This window comes from Cladophialophora carrionii (genome assembly GCF_000365165.1).
Source record: "Cladophialophora carrionii CBS 160.54 unplaced genomic scaffold supercont1.11, whole genome shotgun sequence".
NCBI lineage: Eukaryota > Fungi > Ascomycota > Eurotiomycetes > Chaetothyriales > Herpotrichiellaceae > Cladophialophora > Cladophialophora carrionii.
Window position 1 is genome coordinate 406297 of NW_008481818.1, and position 17730 is coordinate 424026.

Here is a 17730-nt window from a genome sequence, read left to right on the forward strand (position 1 = left end):
TGCCCGCCTTGTGTGCACGGCCTGTCATGCCAGAAAGGTACTGATCGTGGTCGTTCCAAGAACGTCGCCGTACTGAAGAGTCTAGATCAAATGCGATCTCCAAAGCCCTGAATCTCAGGCTGCAGGCCGATGTTCAAAGTGCGTCCGTGATGGTACTGTGTGTCGGTGAGCTGTGGCATTTGTCTTGCTACTCAGGGCATTTTCTCACAGCAACTCTAGGCTGAGACCGTCAAGGAGGGGAGGTGCAGCGCGACGAGCACAGGCAGCGTATCCGTCTCTACCTCAGGTAACATCGACATCTACGAGCGGGGCTGTTCCGCTGAGCCATGAAATGTCTGGCTCGAGGCCGGACCAGGGCCTGGAATCTCATCACACCGTGTTGAACAACGACGACGGTCAATACAATGTGGACTTGAAGACCGCAAATTTGGACTCGTCGCTGATGGCGATGCCTGCTGCCATCAACGACGTCAGCGCCTCCGAGCCATCACAAGCCGGTATCCGAGAATCATTTCCCGAGGAATCTTGGACGCATTCGCATGACTCGGGCGCCGGTGATGCTTCTCCCGAAGTTTCGCTGAGTCGAGGCTACATGGGAGAGTCTGGGTTCATGCAAATATTTCGCCAAGGTCAAACCACCACCTATCTACCCACGAGCTCGATCATCCCCGGTCTTCGGGCAGAGACGCTTTCCATGTCACCGCTCCTCCTGCAGGCCTTTGAAGAAACTCATCACGAATATTGCTACCCGTTTTGTCCTATTCTCGACAAGCTGAATCACTCCGGCGACGACCCATTCGCGGGAAGTGTGCTGCTCCAGCAAGCCCTTGCCGTCCTGGGCACCAGGGTGAACCCGCCCGTCATCCAGCACGACCACCCTTCGCTCTACTACCGTCGTGCCAAGACATTGTTCTACATGAGTCATGAACCGAACCCTCTGATTCGCATCATCGCCATCATTTTCTTGCAGTGGTGGAGCGCAGGCCCGCCCAACGTGGTCAGTCTGGACAGTCAGTACTTCTGGACGGGCGTCGCCATTCGGTTGGCGCACGAGATTGGCCTTTACCGTGAACCCACGAGGAATCACTCGTTGAAGCTCGGTGAAACGTTTGGACTGCGACGACGGATCTTCTGGGCTTTATTCGTAAGTGTTGTTGGTCGTGACCGATGCGAGTGTCGTTCTTCTCACGACGTTGACAGGCTCGCGAACGAGTGTTCTCCCTTTGTCAGGGTCGCCCATGCCTCGTCCATCTAGAGGACTGCGATATCCAACAGCCGACCCTGACTGATTTCCCCGCTGACCAGGCTGCTCAGGGGGAAATATTCATCCATTACGTACGCTTGTCAGAGATCATCGGCCGTTTGAGCAGGCGACTGAGTCTCGGAAGTGACCGATCTGCACCAGCGCTCGACATCATATTTGAGCTGCAGAATTGGGTGCAATCCTTGCCTCAGCATCTGCTTCTGCCATTCGGTGCCGCCAGAACTGCGACCCGGGATTTCCGCAGAGACGTGCACCAATTGCACTTGCCCTACTTGACCGCCATCATGCTACTCTACATGAATTCCTCGTCTCACGCTTTACCCAAAGCCTCTGCAACGGCGTTGCTTGCTGCGTCGTGCGTCGCCAGGATCTTTCAAGATTTTCTAGCACGCGGCTCCATCAATTTCGTGTCTGGCATTGGGGGCTGGTACATGACGGTGGCGATCCTGGCGCTACTTCATGGCAGTCAGATACCGGCCTTACGCGACTGCGCGAACGAGCAGATTGATGTTCTGATGATCGCCCTGCGTGAGATTGCAAAGTCATGGTATTCTGCGGAAATGTTTCTCCGTGCGCTAGAGAAGCATGTCAAGGGACAGAGCGAGGAGGCCAGGGGCAATCCCAGTGCCGACACCCTGCAGGGAGATCCGGGGACCACATCATCGGCCTGGAGCGATCTCGCGTCCAGCGACGGAGTGGACCTTCTCGGCTTCTTCCCAGGGCACACCGCGCAGACGAGCAAGCTATTCGGCGTCTTCTATGCCGACGAGGCAGCAGATGTGCTGATGAATCTGGCGTGGCCTGCTGATTTCAGTACTTCTGTCATGGATCTTTTTGATCAAACGTTTGAGGGCATGAACGGGACCTTTGGCTTTCCGGCTGCTTGTTAGCCGTTCATACGGGAGCACCACCGAAATAATTGATATGGACCCCGAAGGCTCTGAACCCTTCCTGGCCTCCGAACTTGCCGTTAGTTCAAGTTTGATTAGCAATGATTCAACCGGTCTAAACGAGTCTTCCCCCTTATCTGTGCCGCAAGAACCGATTTCTCCAGACTCCGCACCATTCCCCCGCGGTTAGGGAGTCTCATTGCACCGTCCTGTGCTCCGTCGCGAATCCACGCTCTGGAATAAGGTTGTCGGCGGAACTGTCTGGATTGCCGTTTGCCGCCTCGACCACTTTAACGCCTTATCATTGCCGAGGGGGGGCAGAAACTCTACTACCGACGCCACATGGCGTCTCTCCCATTCGGTTTGGCTCCGCTTCCTAGCACGTCTCTTGACACTCTTCCCCATGGGGAGCAGGAGGACATAACGAGCCCAGGCCCCTCTCTCCCCCAGCTGTAAACATTCTTTTGGGGATAAGGTGATCTTCGACCAGATATCTCCTGACGAAAAATCACTTGACCTTGCACCGCGCGAAGTATGACCATGACAAGTGGAGATCCGACCAAAGTCGAATACTTCCACAGCGAGAAGGGAGACGAGATGGAGATGGGAAAGGCAGGGGGGTCCGTGGTCCAGGAGAACAAGGTCGACGCCATCGTGGATAGCGACGCGGAGATTGATCCTGTCCTCGAGAAGAAGGTCATGTATGTTTGTCGTGCCGCTGGAGCGCTTTCCACCTGCTGACCATCACGCAAGGCGAAAAGTTGACTGGCGTCTTTTGCCCGTCGTCACCGCCATCTATGCTTTCTCGTTGATTGACCGAACAAACTATGGTGGTGCCCGGATCGCGGGTATGGACGAGGCTCTTCATCTTGATGTCGGCAACCGCGCCTCCGTCGCCTGTAAGCAAGCCATTGCCCCCCGCGAAAGGTCTCCCGTTCCAAAAAGCTCATGACATTTTTTTTTCCAGTGATGATTCTCTTTGTCGGATACATCCTGTTCGAGTTGCCTTCGAATATCCTTTTGAAGAAGTTTGGCCCTCGAATCTGGCTGTCGACTCTGGGCCTGTGTTTCGGAATCCTGACTATCGCCTCCGGGCTGGTCAAGACGTGGGGAGCTCTTGCTGCTGTCAGAGCATTCTTGGGCGTCTTCGAGGCGGTGAGTTCCTCTTTCCCTGATCTTGCACCGGAGACTAAGTCTTCCCAGGGTCTGCTACCGGGTTGCTTCTACCTAATGACCTCTTGGTACCGCAAGTATGAAATTCAACGAAGGTCAGCGAAAAGGCCCCCTACCACTCCGGAGGCATAGTAAGTTTCTCGCTGACCGCCAATCCAGGCTGTCGTACTTCATCCAAAGCACGTTTGTCATCTCGTCGTTTTCCAACGCCCTGGCGTACGGCCTGACTCAAATTGCCGACGAGCCCGAGGTGGACGGGTGGAAATGGATCTTCATCGTGGAAGGGGCCATCACGATCGGGATTGCGCTTGTCCTCTTCTTCGTCGTGGTCGACCTGCCCTCGTCGACTGGCAATAAATTCCTCTCCCCAGCAGAGAAGGAGATCATCAAGCAAAGAATCATGACCGAGCGTGGAGAGTTCGAAGGCGAGAAGATTACGTGGAAGGTCATCGTCTACACGTTCTCTCAGTGGCACGTCATAAGCATGTGAGTATCCGAATGCTCTGTCCCCGATCATACGCAGACTTTGTGGGCTGACGGACTGGTCAAACAATCAGTTCTTTCCTCTACCTGGCCGCCGCCGCCGGATCCTACACCTGGATCATTTTCAACCCCATCATCCTTCGAAACAGCATGGGCTATAGTCTGGTCTCGGCGTACATGTTGACCGTCCCGCCCGCGGTGTTCTCCACGATCACGACATTGATCGTCTCGAGGTACGCTGACAGATGGCGCGTCCGAGGGCCGGTCTGCTGGTTTGGCACCGCCGTCGGACTTGCGGGCGTCGCCATGGTTGGATTCGCCGAGTCCCCGGTGGCCCGGTATGCTGGCATCTGGGTCGGCGAGATCGGCACCAACGCGTACATCGTCACCTGCGTGGCCTGGGGTCACAACAACATCCGGAGCGATGGGGCCCGGGCCGTGCTTTCCTCGATCCACGTCGGATCTGCCGCCGTGGGTGCGATCTATTCCTCGCTCGTGTTCCGACAACAGGTACGTACATTGATTCCTCCCCTTTTTTCATTCGGTTGGATCAAAGACCCCATGGAAATTGTATCTGACGGAATACTCTCTCTCATTCCATAGGATGCGCCGGACTATGTACCTGGCCTGGCGGCGATCATTGCCATTCTCTCCGCGGGGTTCGTTGTGAGCATTCTGACGTCGTTCTTCCTCTGGCGTGCAAATAAGAAGGCCAACGCAGGGAAGAAGATCATCGAAGGCGCCATGGGATTCCGATATACCTGGTGATTACAAGGATATGGAGTCCGCTGCAGGCGGATGGAAGGGAAGAGCGAGGGGGGATTTGTGAGTTGTGGTGAAAGGGGACCGGGGGAGGAGATCGATGGACTGACTGTGTCTCTTGTTAGATACTCGACTCTGAGGCATGCCCGATGCACAGAACTTGCTTGCTTGGGAACAATATGGGAATCCGGGATCGATTAAATGTATGATTCGGTGGCATATCTGACCGTGGTTTTGTATTAATCTCTCTAGTACTAGGATATGGGTATGCAGCAAGCTAGCATGACACCATCTAGCTGTACCGAATTTCCCCAAGTCTTGTTATTCTCCTCGCAGAGAAGTGATGGTCCGGACTCGATGTGCCTTTGCCATCCGCGCCAGCTGGCACTGACCCGCGAGGGAATCGTATGAATGCGGTAGACCGGGATAGACGTGTAATTCGACGGGGACCCCGGCTCGCACATGCTTCGACGCGTACTCGATCCCTTCCTGCACGAAGATGTCGAGACTCCCGACTTCCAGGTATAGTGGAGGCATGCCCTCGGCCGAGTCGAGTCGAGACGGGGACGCGGTGTCCGGGATGCCATCACCCTCCTCGTGGCCGTCGAGTACCTCCTGGCCGAGGTACGACGACCACCCTGTCGCATTGTCCAAGTGATTCCACGACAGCAGCGGTGCCAGTCTCGGATCGTGTGGCCTGACGTTGCGACAGTCGATCATCGGCGCCGTGAAGATCTGTTTCGCGATGGACAGCCCTCCTCCACGACGGCGTGCCAATATCGCCGTGGCCGCACCGAGTCCCGCGCCCGCACTGCTCCCCATGATCGCGATCCGGGTCTGGTCGACATGCAGGTCGTGCGCGCGAGCGTGCAGCCACGCCAGAGCGGCGTACACGTCGTGCAGGGCGGCGGGGTACCGGTGCTCCGGGGCCAGGCGGTACTCGACGGCGAGGAATGGGGTCCGTGTCATTGACACGAGCGATGCGACGAGGACGTCGTAATCGTCAATCGTGCTGCATATTAACCCACCGCCGTGGATGTATATCACGGCCGGTTTTGTTGTTGCTGTTGTCGTTGTCCTTGTCGTCGTTGTCGTCGTAGTCGGCGAAGTGGCCGTGTGCGATCCATTGACTGCCGCACTGCGAGGACGGTACCACCTCAGCAGGACGCGGTGGCCGTCCTCGCTGGAAGTATAGTGGTCGGAGATGTCAACGCCGCTCGTGTCGACGGTAGGACGCGGTCTTCGCGACGATAAGTTCTTGAGCCGTTCCCGGCGCTGATCGATGTCGCCGGGCGGGAACGGGGGGCCGCCAACGAACTCTTCGAGCCCGTTGGCTTTCAGGCATTCCTCGAAGTCGGCGTCCAGCGCGAACGGTGTGGCCATCGCCGTGAGCGGAAGGGCCTTCGAACGTCCACGTCTCTTCTCGGTCCAGAGAAGGGTCCGACTCGAACGTCTCACAACCTCGATCTCGCTTCATACGCATTGGGACCATCAGCCCATCGTTACCGGAAATGACAAACACACCCCCGGTGATCTCCTCGTCTTCGGCAGCCGGCAATCGGCAAGCTGCCCGCCGGTGGGACAGGACGGCGTTGGCATGCCTCGCGCTTCGGCAACCGGCTATCGTCTGGCTGGATGCCCAGCCCCGGCGGAGGATGTCCACTTCCTACCACCAACAGCTGAGGCGCAAAGCCGAGGCGGGTGATTGTCTGGAGATCCCACCGAAGATGTCGTACCCGTCAGCCATGCCTCTTAACCATTCCATCGACGGCGTTCCTCGAGAAGCAGAGTCCCGGCGCAGACCGCGCAATAAGCATCGTTGGCAGGCGGTGACTGAGCTAGACCCGTAGTCTCAATGTCTCCTTCCGCCATCATTCCTGAGGACATTGCTGTCTTGGACTCGGATGTGGGCAAGCACCTGTCCACAGAGTACAAGTTGAATGGTCAGAAGGTGACCGAGATCGAAGTCACGAATCATGACGATCCGATAGCGAGTCCAGACTGTCATCCCTCGACTACGCCGCCCCAAATTCCACGGCTGGACATCTCGACACAATATCATGTCAAGGAGCGGCCTTTGGGATGGATCCGTCCGATTCGAATCATCTGTTTGGGTGCTGGTGCCAGCGGTGTCAATTTGGCGTATCAGGTTCAACAGCGATTGAAGAAGACCGAACTCGTGGTCTACGAGAAGAACCCCGCGATCGGAGGGACGTGGTATGAGAATCGGTATCCGGGTTGCAAGTGTGACATCCGTAAGTTGAAGGGAAGAAAACGGCCCGTTTCACGAGCTGGAGCTGACCAGGCGCCACCAGCTTCTCACAACTACCAATTCTCATGGGAGCCCAACCCGGACTGGACGGAGATGTTCTCGACCTCGTCCGAGATTCGGGCGTATCTACAGAAATGCGTGGACAAGCACAACCTGGGGGGGTATTTCAAACTGAGCCACAGCGTCGTGGGCGCGAGATGGGAGGAGGCCACCGACAAATGGCACATCAGTGTCCGCAACCACCTTACGAACGAGACCTTTGAAGACACGTGCGACTTTTTCGTCAACGCCGGCGGAATTCTCAACAATTGGAAGTGGCCAGACATCCCCGGGTTACACGACTTCAGAGGCCGGCTGGTTCACAGTGCGAACTGGCCGATGGATTGGGACTATGAAGGCTTGAGAGTTGCCGTGCTGGGGAACGGGTCGTCGGGCATTCAAATCGTGCCCACCATGCAGCCCCGTGTCAAGGAACTGGTCCATCTGGTGCGTTCGGCGACGTGGGTCACGCCCTCGGCACCCGCACGGTATGCGGCCTTGTTAGGACGGCCCATGCCCGATATCTTCTCGGATGAGCAAAAGGAGAGTTTCCGAAACGACCCAGAAGTCTACCTCCGGTTTCGAATCGAGATTGAGCGGGAGACGAACAAGCGATTCCCTCTCCTGCTGCAGAACAGCCAGAAACAACGAGATGCCACCCAAGCCAACTACCAGGCCATGGTCGACCGACTAGGACCCGAGGCCGCGGCGCGGTACGCAAAGGAGATCATCCCCGACTTTCCTGTCGGCTGTCGCCGGATCACTCCAGGCTTGGGTTATCTGGAATCATTTTCCCGGCCGAATGTGAGGGTGATTGCGAACGCAAAGATTCAACAGGTCGACGAGAAAGGCATTCGACTAGAGAACGGCGAGCATATCGAGGTGGACGCCATTGTGTGTGCCACCGGATTCGACGTCTCGTTTACTCCTCGATTCCCGATCACTGGCCGCCAAGGTATCAGCCTGAAGGACGTCTGGTCGAAACCCAACATCCCTTTCGCTTACTTGTCGACATGTATTCCACAGTTCCCGAATTACTTCGGTAGGCTCACGTGCACCATCCATCCTGTTACATTCACTTACGGCCTTGCACTAACCCGTCGACGGTAGTTCTTCTCGGACCTAACGCTCCCATCGCCCACGGATCCGTCCTCGCCGTGACGGAGCACTGCTCCAAGTATTTGCTTCAAATGATCACCAAGGCCCAGACGGAAGGCATTCGGGCCATCGCCGTCAAACAGTCCGCCTGCAACGACTTCATGACCCACGTCCATCACTTCATGCCTCGCACGACCTGGGCCGCCCAGTGTCGTTCTTGGTTCAAAGGTGGTCAAGTGAGCGGGCCCGTCACCGCGATCCACCCGGGGAGCCGGGTGCATTGGTTCCACATGATGGAGAGACCCAAGTTTGAAGATTTCGACTACGACTACGAAGAGGACAATCGCTTTGCCTATCTGGGCAATGGGTTCTCGCGCCGGGAGATGGGCATTTACGACCCGGGGACGGTCGAAGGGTGGAATCCGGAGGAAGGGGACCTGGATGATCTGGACGATACTTGGTTTGTGACGGACACGAATTGGAAGTACCTCTACTATTGAGCCAGGGCCGGCTTTTCTTGGGATTTTACATTAGGACGAGGTGTGGAGGAATCTGTGACGACCATAGAGGAATCGGACGAGCAGCAATGGGATGTGTTGTCACACAAAAACTCATGACAAGAGATAGAGGGACCGGTACGAGAGACCTCACACAAGCTAATTAGAATCTGGCTCGCCTTGAGGCACTGAAACTGGTGAGATGATGCCGTAGGGCCTCGGAGTGGATTGACGACAGTCGGCAATCGGCAATGCACAAGCACACTAGCCTCGTCCCACCGCTTCGCACCCCTGTAGACCCGGTTATTTCCCCGTAATTCCCCCGCACCCCCACCTCCCCTCCAAACGCCCCCGAACTCCCCCCCTGCTCGCTCGCCTCATTGCCGAACCCGCCGCGTGTCTTGCTCTTCTTCGCTAATCTCAACGGCTGTCCCTGCCGGTGGCCTCCCAATGGGGGCCCATTACACTTCTTAACTCCCTACACTAGATTCTGGAGAGACCACTACTAGTAGGTGTTTATTTCAGACATGTGAACGTTGGGCGAGAAATCACACCACATCACCCACCTTCAATCCTTTTCCTGCCCTCCTCGAAAGACGACACGCGGACAACATGATCGCGCCACAAGAGACATACCGTCTCGTCTATCCCGATGTGCCCAACCCTTCGCCGACATATATCTCATATGGACTGAAATATACCGACGCCTGTGCGCGGCACGTCGAGGGCACCTTCGACGCGAAACGAGTGTACATCATCGCGTCGACGACACTCTCGCACAAGACATCGGATGTGTCGGATCTCGAAAAGGCCCTGGGGCCACGCCACGTCAAGACATGGCGTGGCATCCGGCCGCACTCGCCCTGGGACGACCTGGTCCCGATCATCAACGACATGCGCGCGCTGAACCCGGACCTGCTGGTCACGCTGGGCGGCGGCTCGCTCGCCGACGGGGCCAAAGTGATTGTGTATGCGCTGGCGAACGGGGTCGGCCAGGTTGCCGACCTCGAAAAGATCCTGGCCTCGTCCGACGAGGATAAAGGCGCAGGGGGCGCGGCCGCGCACGTCCGCAACCGCAACGGCCAGGGCCACGACCCGACCGTGCCCATGGTGTTCATCCCCACGACCCTCTCGGCCGGCGAATACTCGTCGCTCGCCGGCTCCGCCAACCCGACGACGCACCACAAGCCCGTGATGAAGCACGACAAGACGTACGCGCGCCTGGTCATCCTGGATCCCGCGTTGACCACCACGACGCCCGAATGGGTCTGGCTCTCGACCGGCGTGCGCGCCATCGACCACTGCGTCGAGGCCCTCTGCACCAAGGACTTACCCGCCATCATCCGGACCGCCGCAGACACATCCCTGCCGACGCTCGTGACGACCCTGCTTCGGACGAAACGGGACCCGACGCTGCTCCAGCCCCGGCTCGACGCCATGGTCGCCGCGAGCCGAATCACCGTCAAGTTGATGTACGTCCCGCGCATCTTCAGCGGCTGCAGCCACGGGATCGGGCATCAGCTGGGTCCGTTGGGTGTCGGGCACGGACACACCAGCTGCGTCTTGTTGCCGGCCGTGTTGAAGTTCAATCTCGCCGAGCCCGGGCAGCGAGAGAAGCAGGTGCACGTGAAGGACCTCATCTGGCGCGACGGCGGCGACGAGGTCAGGCGCGTCTTGACCGACGCCGGGCTGGAAGAGTCCACGGCCGACGCGTCGAGTTCGTTGCGGGCCATCTTTGACGCCCTGGGCATGCCGAGCACATTGAAGGACGTCGGCGTTGGACCCGAGCATTTCGACGCCCTCGCCGTCAACAGTCTCGATGACTTCTGTACCATGGCCAACCCGGTCAAGATCGTGGATAAGTCGCAGATCTTGGAGATCCTGAACATGGTGGCCGGATGAAGCCGGGAGACGGACACTCAGATAAATCCCAATGCCATATATTCCCTGCCTCCCCTTCCTGCGGCGGGCAGCAGAGCCAGGGTCAATAGCTATTCCAATCTACACGGATTGCCCTTGTGCCAACCATGCCCCCAAAGAATTGCCAATGAAGTAACGCCATACATATCCCATCTCCCACCCCTGTGACAATCTTGTCAATCTCGGCTCTCCCAAAACTCGTCAGCCGTCTCCACTTCTCCAGCACCATGCTTCAACGGGCGAACATGACACTGTTCGGCAGTAACGGGGCCGTACCCGGCGAAGTCTGTATGTTCGGATTGTTACTCGTACGTCTGCTTCCCCCGGGCGGCCCACTCCCCTCCTGGGTGACGCCGACGAGGAAGTCGTCCGCATCGCGGAAGAGCAGGTTCTGAGAAATTGCCCGCGCTCGTCCCCCGTAAGATCGATGATTGAAGGATGGATTGGGCTTCGACATCACGACTAGCAACTTTGTCCGTCCTGGTCCGGCACAACACACTGGCTAAGACGCATGGGATTCGTATTTCAGAGGATCTACTCCGGCTACGGCTTGCTGATGCCGATCCTAGCGACTCGACCCGGTCAACAGTCGAGTTTCTTGAAAGAGTCTCCTGAAGATCACAAGATCGAACCTCGCGTAGGCGCAGCCTCAACCTCTCAACGTAGCGCTGCTTGGTACAAGGCTTGAAACGTCTAACCCCGAGGAGGCCAATGCCTAGAATGCCTTGCCGTGGGCCATTGGCTCTACCGTAGGGCCTGATGTTACTGGTTGCTCCGTGATCGTTTCTGGATGGCCAATCACGCCGGGAACACCTATGCCTTACTATATTAGGACATCCTTCAATCATCGATCTTAATGCAGAGATGGTGATGGCAATGCATCAGCAGTAGACTGTATGAGTATGAGTATTGGAAAATAATCTGATTCGAAATGAGTGGACGCGATAACAGCACTATCGCCAAGTTCTAAGTACACAAAAAGGGCGTTCTCCCTGAGGTATGCGGCGTAGAGGTTGAGGTGGCTCGTTGGACGCCCAATATCACACATGCCCGTTCTGCAATCCGGCCCTGCTGGCACGTGTTGAACGTTGCAGCCACTGGATTTTGCACATTGTTGGCATTGTCTTAACCTAGCCCGCGCAGGCACTGGTTCTCTGGCTCAATGTTCTCTTCCGCGTGCCAAAGGATCGTGAGGGCCAAATGCCAGCGTGGATGGAGTATTTTCGACCCACAGTTGAGGCCGTGACCCGGTTCGTAGTGGTGGAATGAAAGATTGTTGCATTTCGATGGTGCTTTTGTTGAAAAAGCAATGCTCATTTCCGGAAGAGGTCAGCCTTGCCATCCCGACCAACGAGGCTCCTGAGAGTGTGCGGTCTTGGCCGGGCGAAGGGTGCCATCTTTTCGGGAACTCTTTTAGAGTTACCCGGTATAGAATGCGTTGCTGCACTGGTAGAAAAAGGCGCCATTCCCAATTTCATTGTTGGATTGGCAGGTAGGGCCAAAATAAGCGCATTGATCGTTGTATGAGCGTCCATCTGAAGTGCGATAGACAATGTTCATAAACTGTTCTGAAGCACAGCCATTCATGGTTACTGTGGCACCGTTGGACATATGCGCCACAGAACTTTGGAAATTTGGGCAGGGCTCGAGGAGTCCGTCTTGGTAGACGTTTTCCCCCCCGGCACTGACTGCTATATTAGCCAGGTTGCCGCATTGATTGTCGCTTCCCGCTACCACATTAAGCCCGCAACCCAAAACGTCCACGACTCCTAATGCGCCGCCGCCGACGCAAACAAGTCCAATGGATAAAGTGTTGGATAGCACTCCTAGCGTCATCGACAATATACAGAAGAACTGGATCAAAGCTTTGGTAGACATCGTTGTAACGGTAGGGTTCCCGGCCTAAGAGGGCAAAGAGTTGGCTATCTCGAGTTTGTTGGCTGGGCTTCTCTGTTGTGTACACGGACCAAGTTGACGGCTCTGGCTCTGATTCCTCACTGCTGAGGTCCGAAGACATCACCATATATATAGAATAACGATCCCCTACATAACACACTATTGGACGAGAAAATTGCTGTACAGCACAACGCAGTCTCGGGCGAGAACAATATCCATCCCCTACGTAACACACTATCAGACGAGAAAATTGCTGTACAGCACGACGCAGTCTCGGGCGAGAACGATGACTGCTGATGGATGTCCCCGCGAGATCATCGCGCAAAACTCACTCTGAGGTCTTAGTGCTGGATCATTGCCAGTCTGTACACAGACGGATGCTGAGATTCGATCGCCCCTGCGATCCATTCACATCAAGCGGGGGACATCTAGAGGAACAGGCCGGCAGGAACATCGAGCCATGGTGTAAGCCCGTCGTGCCAGTAAGACGTGGAACAACAGACTCCGTCGTTGCAAACTATCTCACGGAGATGACGCTGGTATCCTCCCTCACACTTCCTCGGAAGCGTCCGAAACAACACAAGTGTGGAGTATAAGCAACACAGGCGCAGCGGTTGATTAGCTCGCACGTCCTGACACCGTCACATGGCGATATTCAGGCTGGTACAGCTAGAGACATGTTCTTGGACCCACGGTGGAGTTGTTCTGGACATGAGCAAGGCATATTCGAGTGACCTCTATGAGACTTCATCCCAGGTGACGGAAATCTCCCTGTGTTCCTGATCGAAGTCCCTTTAGACGCTTCCGCTAGATCCGATAGCCCAGTGAATCCACAGTCAGTTTCAAGCAGACTTTCTTTCGAGGGCAACGATGGCGCACGGAAACAAAACAAAACTGCGCTGACCGCCATCCCATCAAAATCGAATCCAAATCTAAATCTCTGGAAAGTTGACTTCTGTCCCCTTGCAAGGGCGTGGCTGCCATTAGTCCGTGTAAGGCCTAGGACCGGATTTACGATTCCGTATAAAGTTTGCATTAGTCCGTGTAAAACAACAAGCCGGTCGATGCAACACCCATTATTCCGTATAATCAGCGACGCCACCACCGCCACCGGAACGGCTTTATTAGTCCGTATAATTAATGACGCACTCATGCAATGACAGTACTACTCGTCTAAACGGTGGGTGACCCGAGGAACGCCACGCCGAGTAATACACGGTGTGTGGTTTAATGTACGTCGTTTGGGTCCACGACATCACTCTTAGCACTTCTACCCTACTCGTCCTCTCTTACTGTACTTAATCTTGGTGCGCACTATCTGTAGAATATCGTTCTTCATCAAGTTCATCTTAGGTACCCTCGGGAGAGGCTACGAACCCTCTCTAGTGCTCTGTAAAAGGTTATACTTCTTTTTGCGCCCTCCGCTGGTTCAAAGGCCTCAAGAGGCCTTTACACGGACTAACAGGTCGTGCACGGCAGGTGCCGAGGACGCTAGTGAGTCCGAACCAATCAGAGTGATTATACGGAATAATGCAATTATACAGACTAATGAAAAGTGCGGCCGGGTATAAAACACGGATTAATGGCGCCTATGATACGGACTAATGACAGCCCAAGGGCGTCCTTCGACCGCAACGAGCCCTACGACTTCCCACTCACATGTAGAACATCTTCTTCTTGAGGTTGCCGTGGACCTGCAGCTCGAGCCGATGTATGCTGTCGTCGTATCGGACTCTCCGGGCCGGCGCATTGTAGATGCCACGTGCATAGCGTTGTGCGCGCCCAGCAGCCAAGTCGGCGTAATAGACAGGCGGACACACGCCGACGGACCGCGGCGAGCAACCGAAGAGGAAACACAGCTTATGGGTCTGCTTGAGAGGATGAGTCGTCAGTACAGTCATTATACATTCGGCCACCAAACCCCTTGGGGACCTACTACCCAGCACACAACTGGCAGACAACTGGCAGTGTCACGGGGTAAGGAGGTCGGGGGGTCAGGGGAGCAGGGTCCAGAAATTGCGATTGGACTCATTGGCCAAGATTACCTAGTGCGTCGGTCTGGCCGTGCCAATTACGGCCTTTTTGGCTGATGAGGAAAGAGTCCTGGCCGTCGCCGTACGTCACGCCCTGCTCAATCAGCGTGTCGGGCCGGGGGTTGAAGTTGTAATTCCCGTGATTATCAACACCACAGTAGACGTCGTCGTTCTTGATGGTGCTATCGGCCGGGAAGAAACGCGTGTGGTTTCTCTTGACCGCGCAGATCAGGATCACTGCGATGGTGGCGTTGTCATCATCTTGGAGCAGCTCCGCAGTGGTGTCTCCTCGATTCTTGTTGACGTGTTCCTCGCGACGGTGGCATTTCAGGCTTTCAATGGCGCGCTTGATCTTGGGAAGTTCTTCGTTCCTGCACATTTCGAATTGTCCCTCGGAGAGGCCGTCCCGGTAGATGATGATCTGGTCGGGCATGGCTTGGTTGTGTTCCCAGCAGTCGACGAGTCGTTCAAACACCATGGCTTCGAGGTCGAGGACTTTCTCTCGCGCTTGTTCCTTGTCTAGCTTGGATTTGGGGGCGTCCATTTTGGTTGTTTCATCTGGCTTGGATTTAGGGGCGTCACTCTTAGCCGTGGCAGATGGCTTGGACGTGTTACTCGTCTCAGCCTTGTCGTTCCCTGGATTCTCATCATTCGCCGGACCAGCTTCACTCTCCTCCACGTCCTGCACAGGATCGAGACGCAGACTCACAGGCCACTGGGCGAACTGGTCATCAACACTGCCAACCACGGCGGCAATGCTAGGTGCATCTTTGAGAGCCGTCGCAGGTTTGTGCGTGACGTCGATGCCAATGATCATGGTCTTTGGCGTCAGAATCGGTGGCCGAACAGCGAGTTGGTGGTTCACGGCAGTCGTGCTCGTCTTCAGATTCATCTTCATGGTCAAATTGGCGGGGAAATCCTTATTGAGCGCACCGTTGGGTTTGAATTTGCCCTTCTTCAAGATAGAGCATACCGTCGGTATGCCCAGGACCTGGTCCCCCACGATCTTGACGGCGCTGTAGATGTCCACCTTCTGATTCGGCAGAATGACGAGTAGGATATCGACTTTGCCCTCGAACTCCTTGAATTTCTGCCTGACGCTTTCACACAGCTTGTCGAAGCGATCCTCCTTTCCAAAGCGGTTGAGGTCTGGGAGAGTCAGCGAGTAATTCGGCCAGGGTACGAAGACAAATTTGGACATTCCGGTCTCGGTAAGAGCATTCTCGAGGCCTGCTCGAAACCGCGGACATTGGCTTGGATCGGATGTGCGGCCACTGTGCTCCTGGATTTCGAGGTAGGTCCACCGCTGCTCATCAGGCGACGTGCGTATGGAGTGCTGGCCTAGGAGATCCCATCTGCCATCTCGAGGTCCGTGCTGCCGCGGGAGGTTGACGAGAACGTCCGGATTGACAGAGTTGCGATACTGTACGCTTGGTAAGTCGAGCTGGATGAACGGGACCGGCAAGAGCTCTCTTCCGAGATCGAGTTCAAACTGGACAGCACCTTTTGCGTCTGGGTGGGTGCCGAAGAAAATGCCTCTGCCGGTCTGTAGGACACGATCTCGATTGTCGTTGGGACGTCGTGTGGCGCCGAACGGAAGCTCTTTGGGATTCGTGTATCGCTGGCCTGGCATCACCATCAGACGATCAGCTGGCATGGTTTGCGCAGCGGCATCTTCTCCAACAGTGACAACATAGGTTTCTTTGCCGTCGTCCGGGTACGAGGCCCCATGATGCAGCGAGAAGTAATCTGCAACGCTCGAGCCAGGATTGTCTCGATCTTGTGGCCTTATCACCGTGTTCCAGACCGTAGGAAGGACGGGACGGCCATTTATCTCGTGCCGAGGCAGTTTAGTGATTCTATGGAAGGATCCATGCGGTAGACTCCTGACAGAAAGATTGGTGAGGAAATCGGCTAACTCGTCGAGGTCGGTCCGAGTCCATGGGTGTCCATGTTTGACAATCCAAAGTTCGATAAGGTCCTGAACAAGGGTAAGGTGGTACAAAAGAGACGTCATCGAGTGGACGTTCAACAGCAGATTGTTGGCCCTCGAGCGCACTGCCCGCACACTTCTGGCAAAACCAGGAACACTGTCCTGGCCACCACCACCGATACCGCTACTCCCGTCTGCGAGCGTCGCTCCCGTGGATGTCATGGTACCAGGACGAGGCTTGTTTGGAACTCCGAAAAACTTCTTGCCATTGGTCGTGGCCATGTTAGGCAATTCATCCTGACCAGCCCTGAAACATTGCTGGAAGGGACGGTAGCTGAAGATGACGTTGAGGGCATCGAGGACAGGCTCCTGAAGGGCCTCTGCTGTCGCGTCGGTCGCGGGCGGAGCCGCCTGGAGATGGCGGAGGAAGGGTTCCAAAGGAAGCTCGACGGGTCCAGAGACAGTCACGGCGTATCGTTCCTGGCTGTCTGCACGGGAGCAGAATTCATCATAGTAATCAACGTGGATGGTGCATCGGCTACCGATCCCCTCGTCGATGTATACTCTGTGCTTTGTGGCCTCGTCATCAAAGCTCAACTTGGCCCCAGCGATGAGTTTCTGGTGGTAATCCGTCGCGATTGGGACCTCTGGATCAAAGTATTGGGGCTGTTGAAATTCCTGCAGCGCCAGAGCAATCAATCTCCTCTTCTTCAGGCCAGGAATCCCAGATCGCTTCTTCTTTCCCTGGCTATTCGTGGTCGAAGGTTGCTGGGTGCTTTCTTGTTTGCCCTTCCCGCCGCCCTCCTTGTTCACAGGCTTACCGTCTCTGTCCACTTGGATGATTGATATGTCGTACTGGTAGAGGGTCTTGATGGCACCAACAGTGATGTGAAAGTAGTTTGCAAGCAAATGTGTCACTGTACCGTGTGCGAGTTCTGGTTGGCCTTGAGGAGCTTGGCCGTGATTCGATATCTTCGATCCTCGCCGAGCTGTACCGTCCCGGCTCCAGGAAGCACCCCTGCCATGATTGTAAGGACTGAAACCTCTGCTTTGCGGCTGACCCTGTTGGTAACCGTGAACACTGGAGCGGCGATTATCGACGGGTCCCGAAGGCTGGTAGCTGCTGGTATAGCCATGATTGCCAGCTAGGCTGCGGCCACGACCACGACCGCGACCAAAGCCGTCGTTGGCAGGGTTATGCAAGCCACCAGGACCGTGGGGCAGGCCTATAGTGCTGCTGCGGCGGGTGTCTAAGGGGGTTTGGTTCTGAAGATCGTTGTAGCTGGGGACGAAACTGGGGGCTCGCGCATCCAGGGATGAAATGTTGGGTTGACCTTGGGAATGATGCTGGCCGCGACCATAACCAGAGTTGCTGTTGCCTCGTTGGTGGTTCGTGCTCGCTCGGCAGAAATGTTGACCTTGTCCAGACCTTGTCCATACCCAATGCTAGCACTGCTGCCGCGACGTGGA

At 56.0% G+C, this 17730-nt stretch overlaps 6 protein-coding genes across 6 annotated transcripts; 4 read left to right on the plus strand and 2 right to left on the minus strand.

Annotated features, from left to right (window-relative positions):
• Positions 1–331: 331 nt before the first annotated feature.
• Positions 332–2154, plus strand: G647_09864 (uncharacterized protein; the record flags this gene model as incomplete). Its single annotated transcript, XM_008725856.1, has 2 exons — positions 332–1144; positions 1201–2154. The coding sequence occupies 2 exons, from the start codon at positions 332–334 to the stop codon at positions 2152–2154; spliced, it is 1767 nt and encodes a 588-aa protein (XP_008724078.1).
• A 540-nt stretch (positions 2155–2694) lies between these two features.
• G647_09865 (uncharacterized protein) lies at positions 2695–4578 on the plus strand (the record flags this gene model as incomplete). Its single annotated transcript, XM_008725857.1, has 7 exons — positions 2695–2855; positions 2908–3053; positions 3122–3309; positions 3358–3422; positions 3487–3813; positions 3885–4320; positions 4414–4578. The coding sequence occupies 7 exons, from the start codon at positions 2695–2697 to the stop codon at positions 4576–4578; spliced, it is 1488 nt and encodes a 495-aa protein (XP_008724079.1).
• A 315-nt stretch (positions 4579–4893) lies between these two features.
• Positions 4894–5955, minus strand: G647_09866 (uncharacterized protein; the record flags this gene model as incomplete). The annotated part of the gene is made up of 1 exon (XM_008725858.1): positions 4894–5955. The coding sequence occupies one exon, from the start codon at positions 5953–5955 to the stop codon at positions 4894–4896; it is 1062 nt and encodes a 353-aa protein (XP_008724080.1).
• A 472-nt stretch (positions 5956–6427) lies between these two features.
• G647_09867 (uncharacterized protein) lies at positions 6428–8481 on the plus strand (the record flags this gene model as incomplete). Its single annotated transcript, XM_008725859.1, has 3 exons — positions 6428–6827; positions 6888–7925; positions 7994–8481. The coding sequence occupies 3 exons, from the start codon at positions 6428–6430 to the stop codon at positions 8479–8481; spliced, it is 1926 nt and encodes a 641-aa protein (XP_008724081.1).
• Positions 8482–9090: 609 nt separating this feature from the next.
• On the plus strand, positions 9091–10380 carry G647_09868 (uncharacterized protein; the record flags this gene model as incomplete). Its single annotated transcript, XM_008725860.1, has 1 exon — positions 9091–10380. The coding sequence occupies one exon, from the start codon at positions 9091–9093 to the stop codon at positions 10378–10380; it is 1290 nt and encodes a 429-aa protein (XP_008724082.1).
• Positions 10381–14322: 3942 nt separating this feature from the next.
• Positions 14323–17396, minus strand: G647_09869 (uncharacterized protein; the record flags this gene model as incomplete). Its single annotated transcript, XM_008725861.1, has 2 exons — positions 14323–17127; positions 17184–17396. 2 exons carry the CDS (start codon positions 17394–17396, stop codon positions 14323–14325), a joined length of 3018 nt encoding a protein of 1005 aa, XP_008724083.1.
• Between the last annotated feature and the right edge of the window lie 334 nt (positions 17397–17730).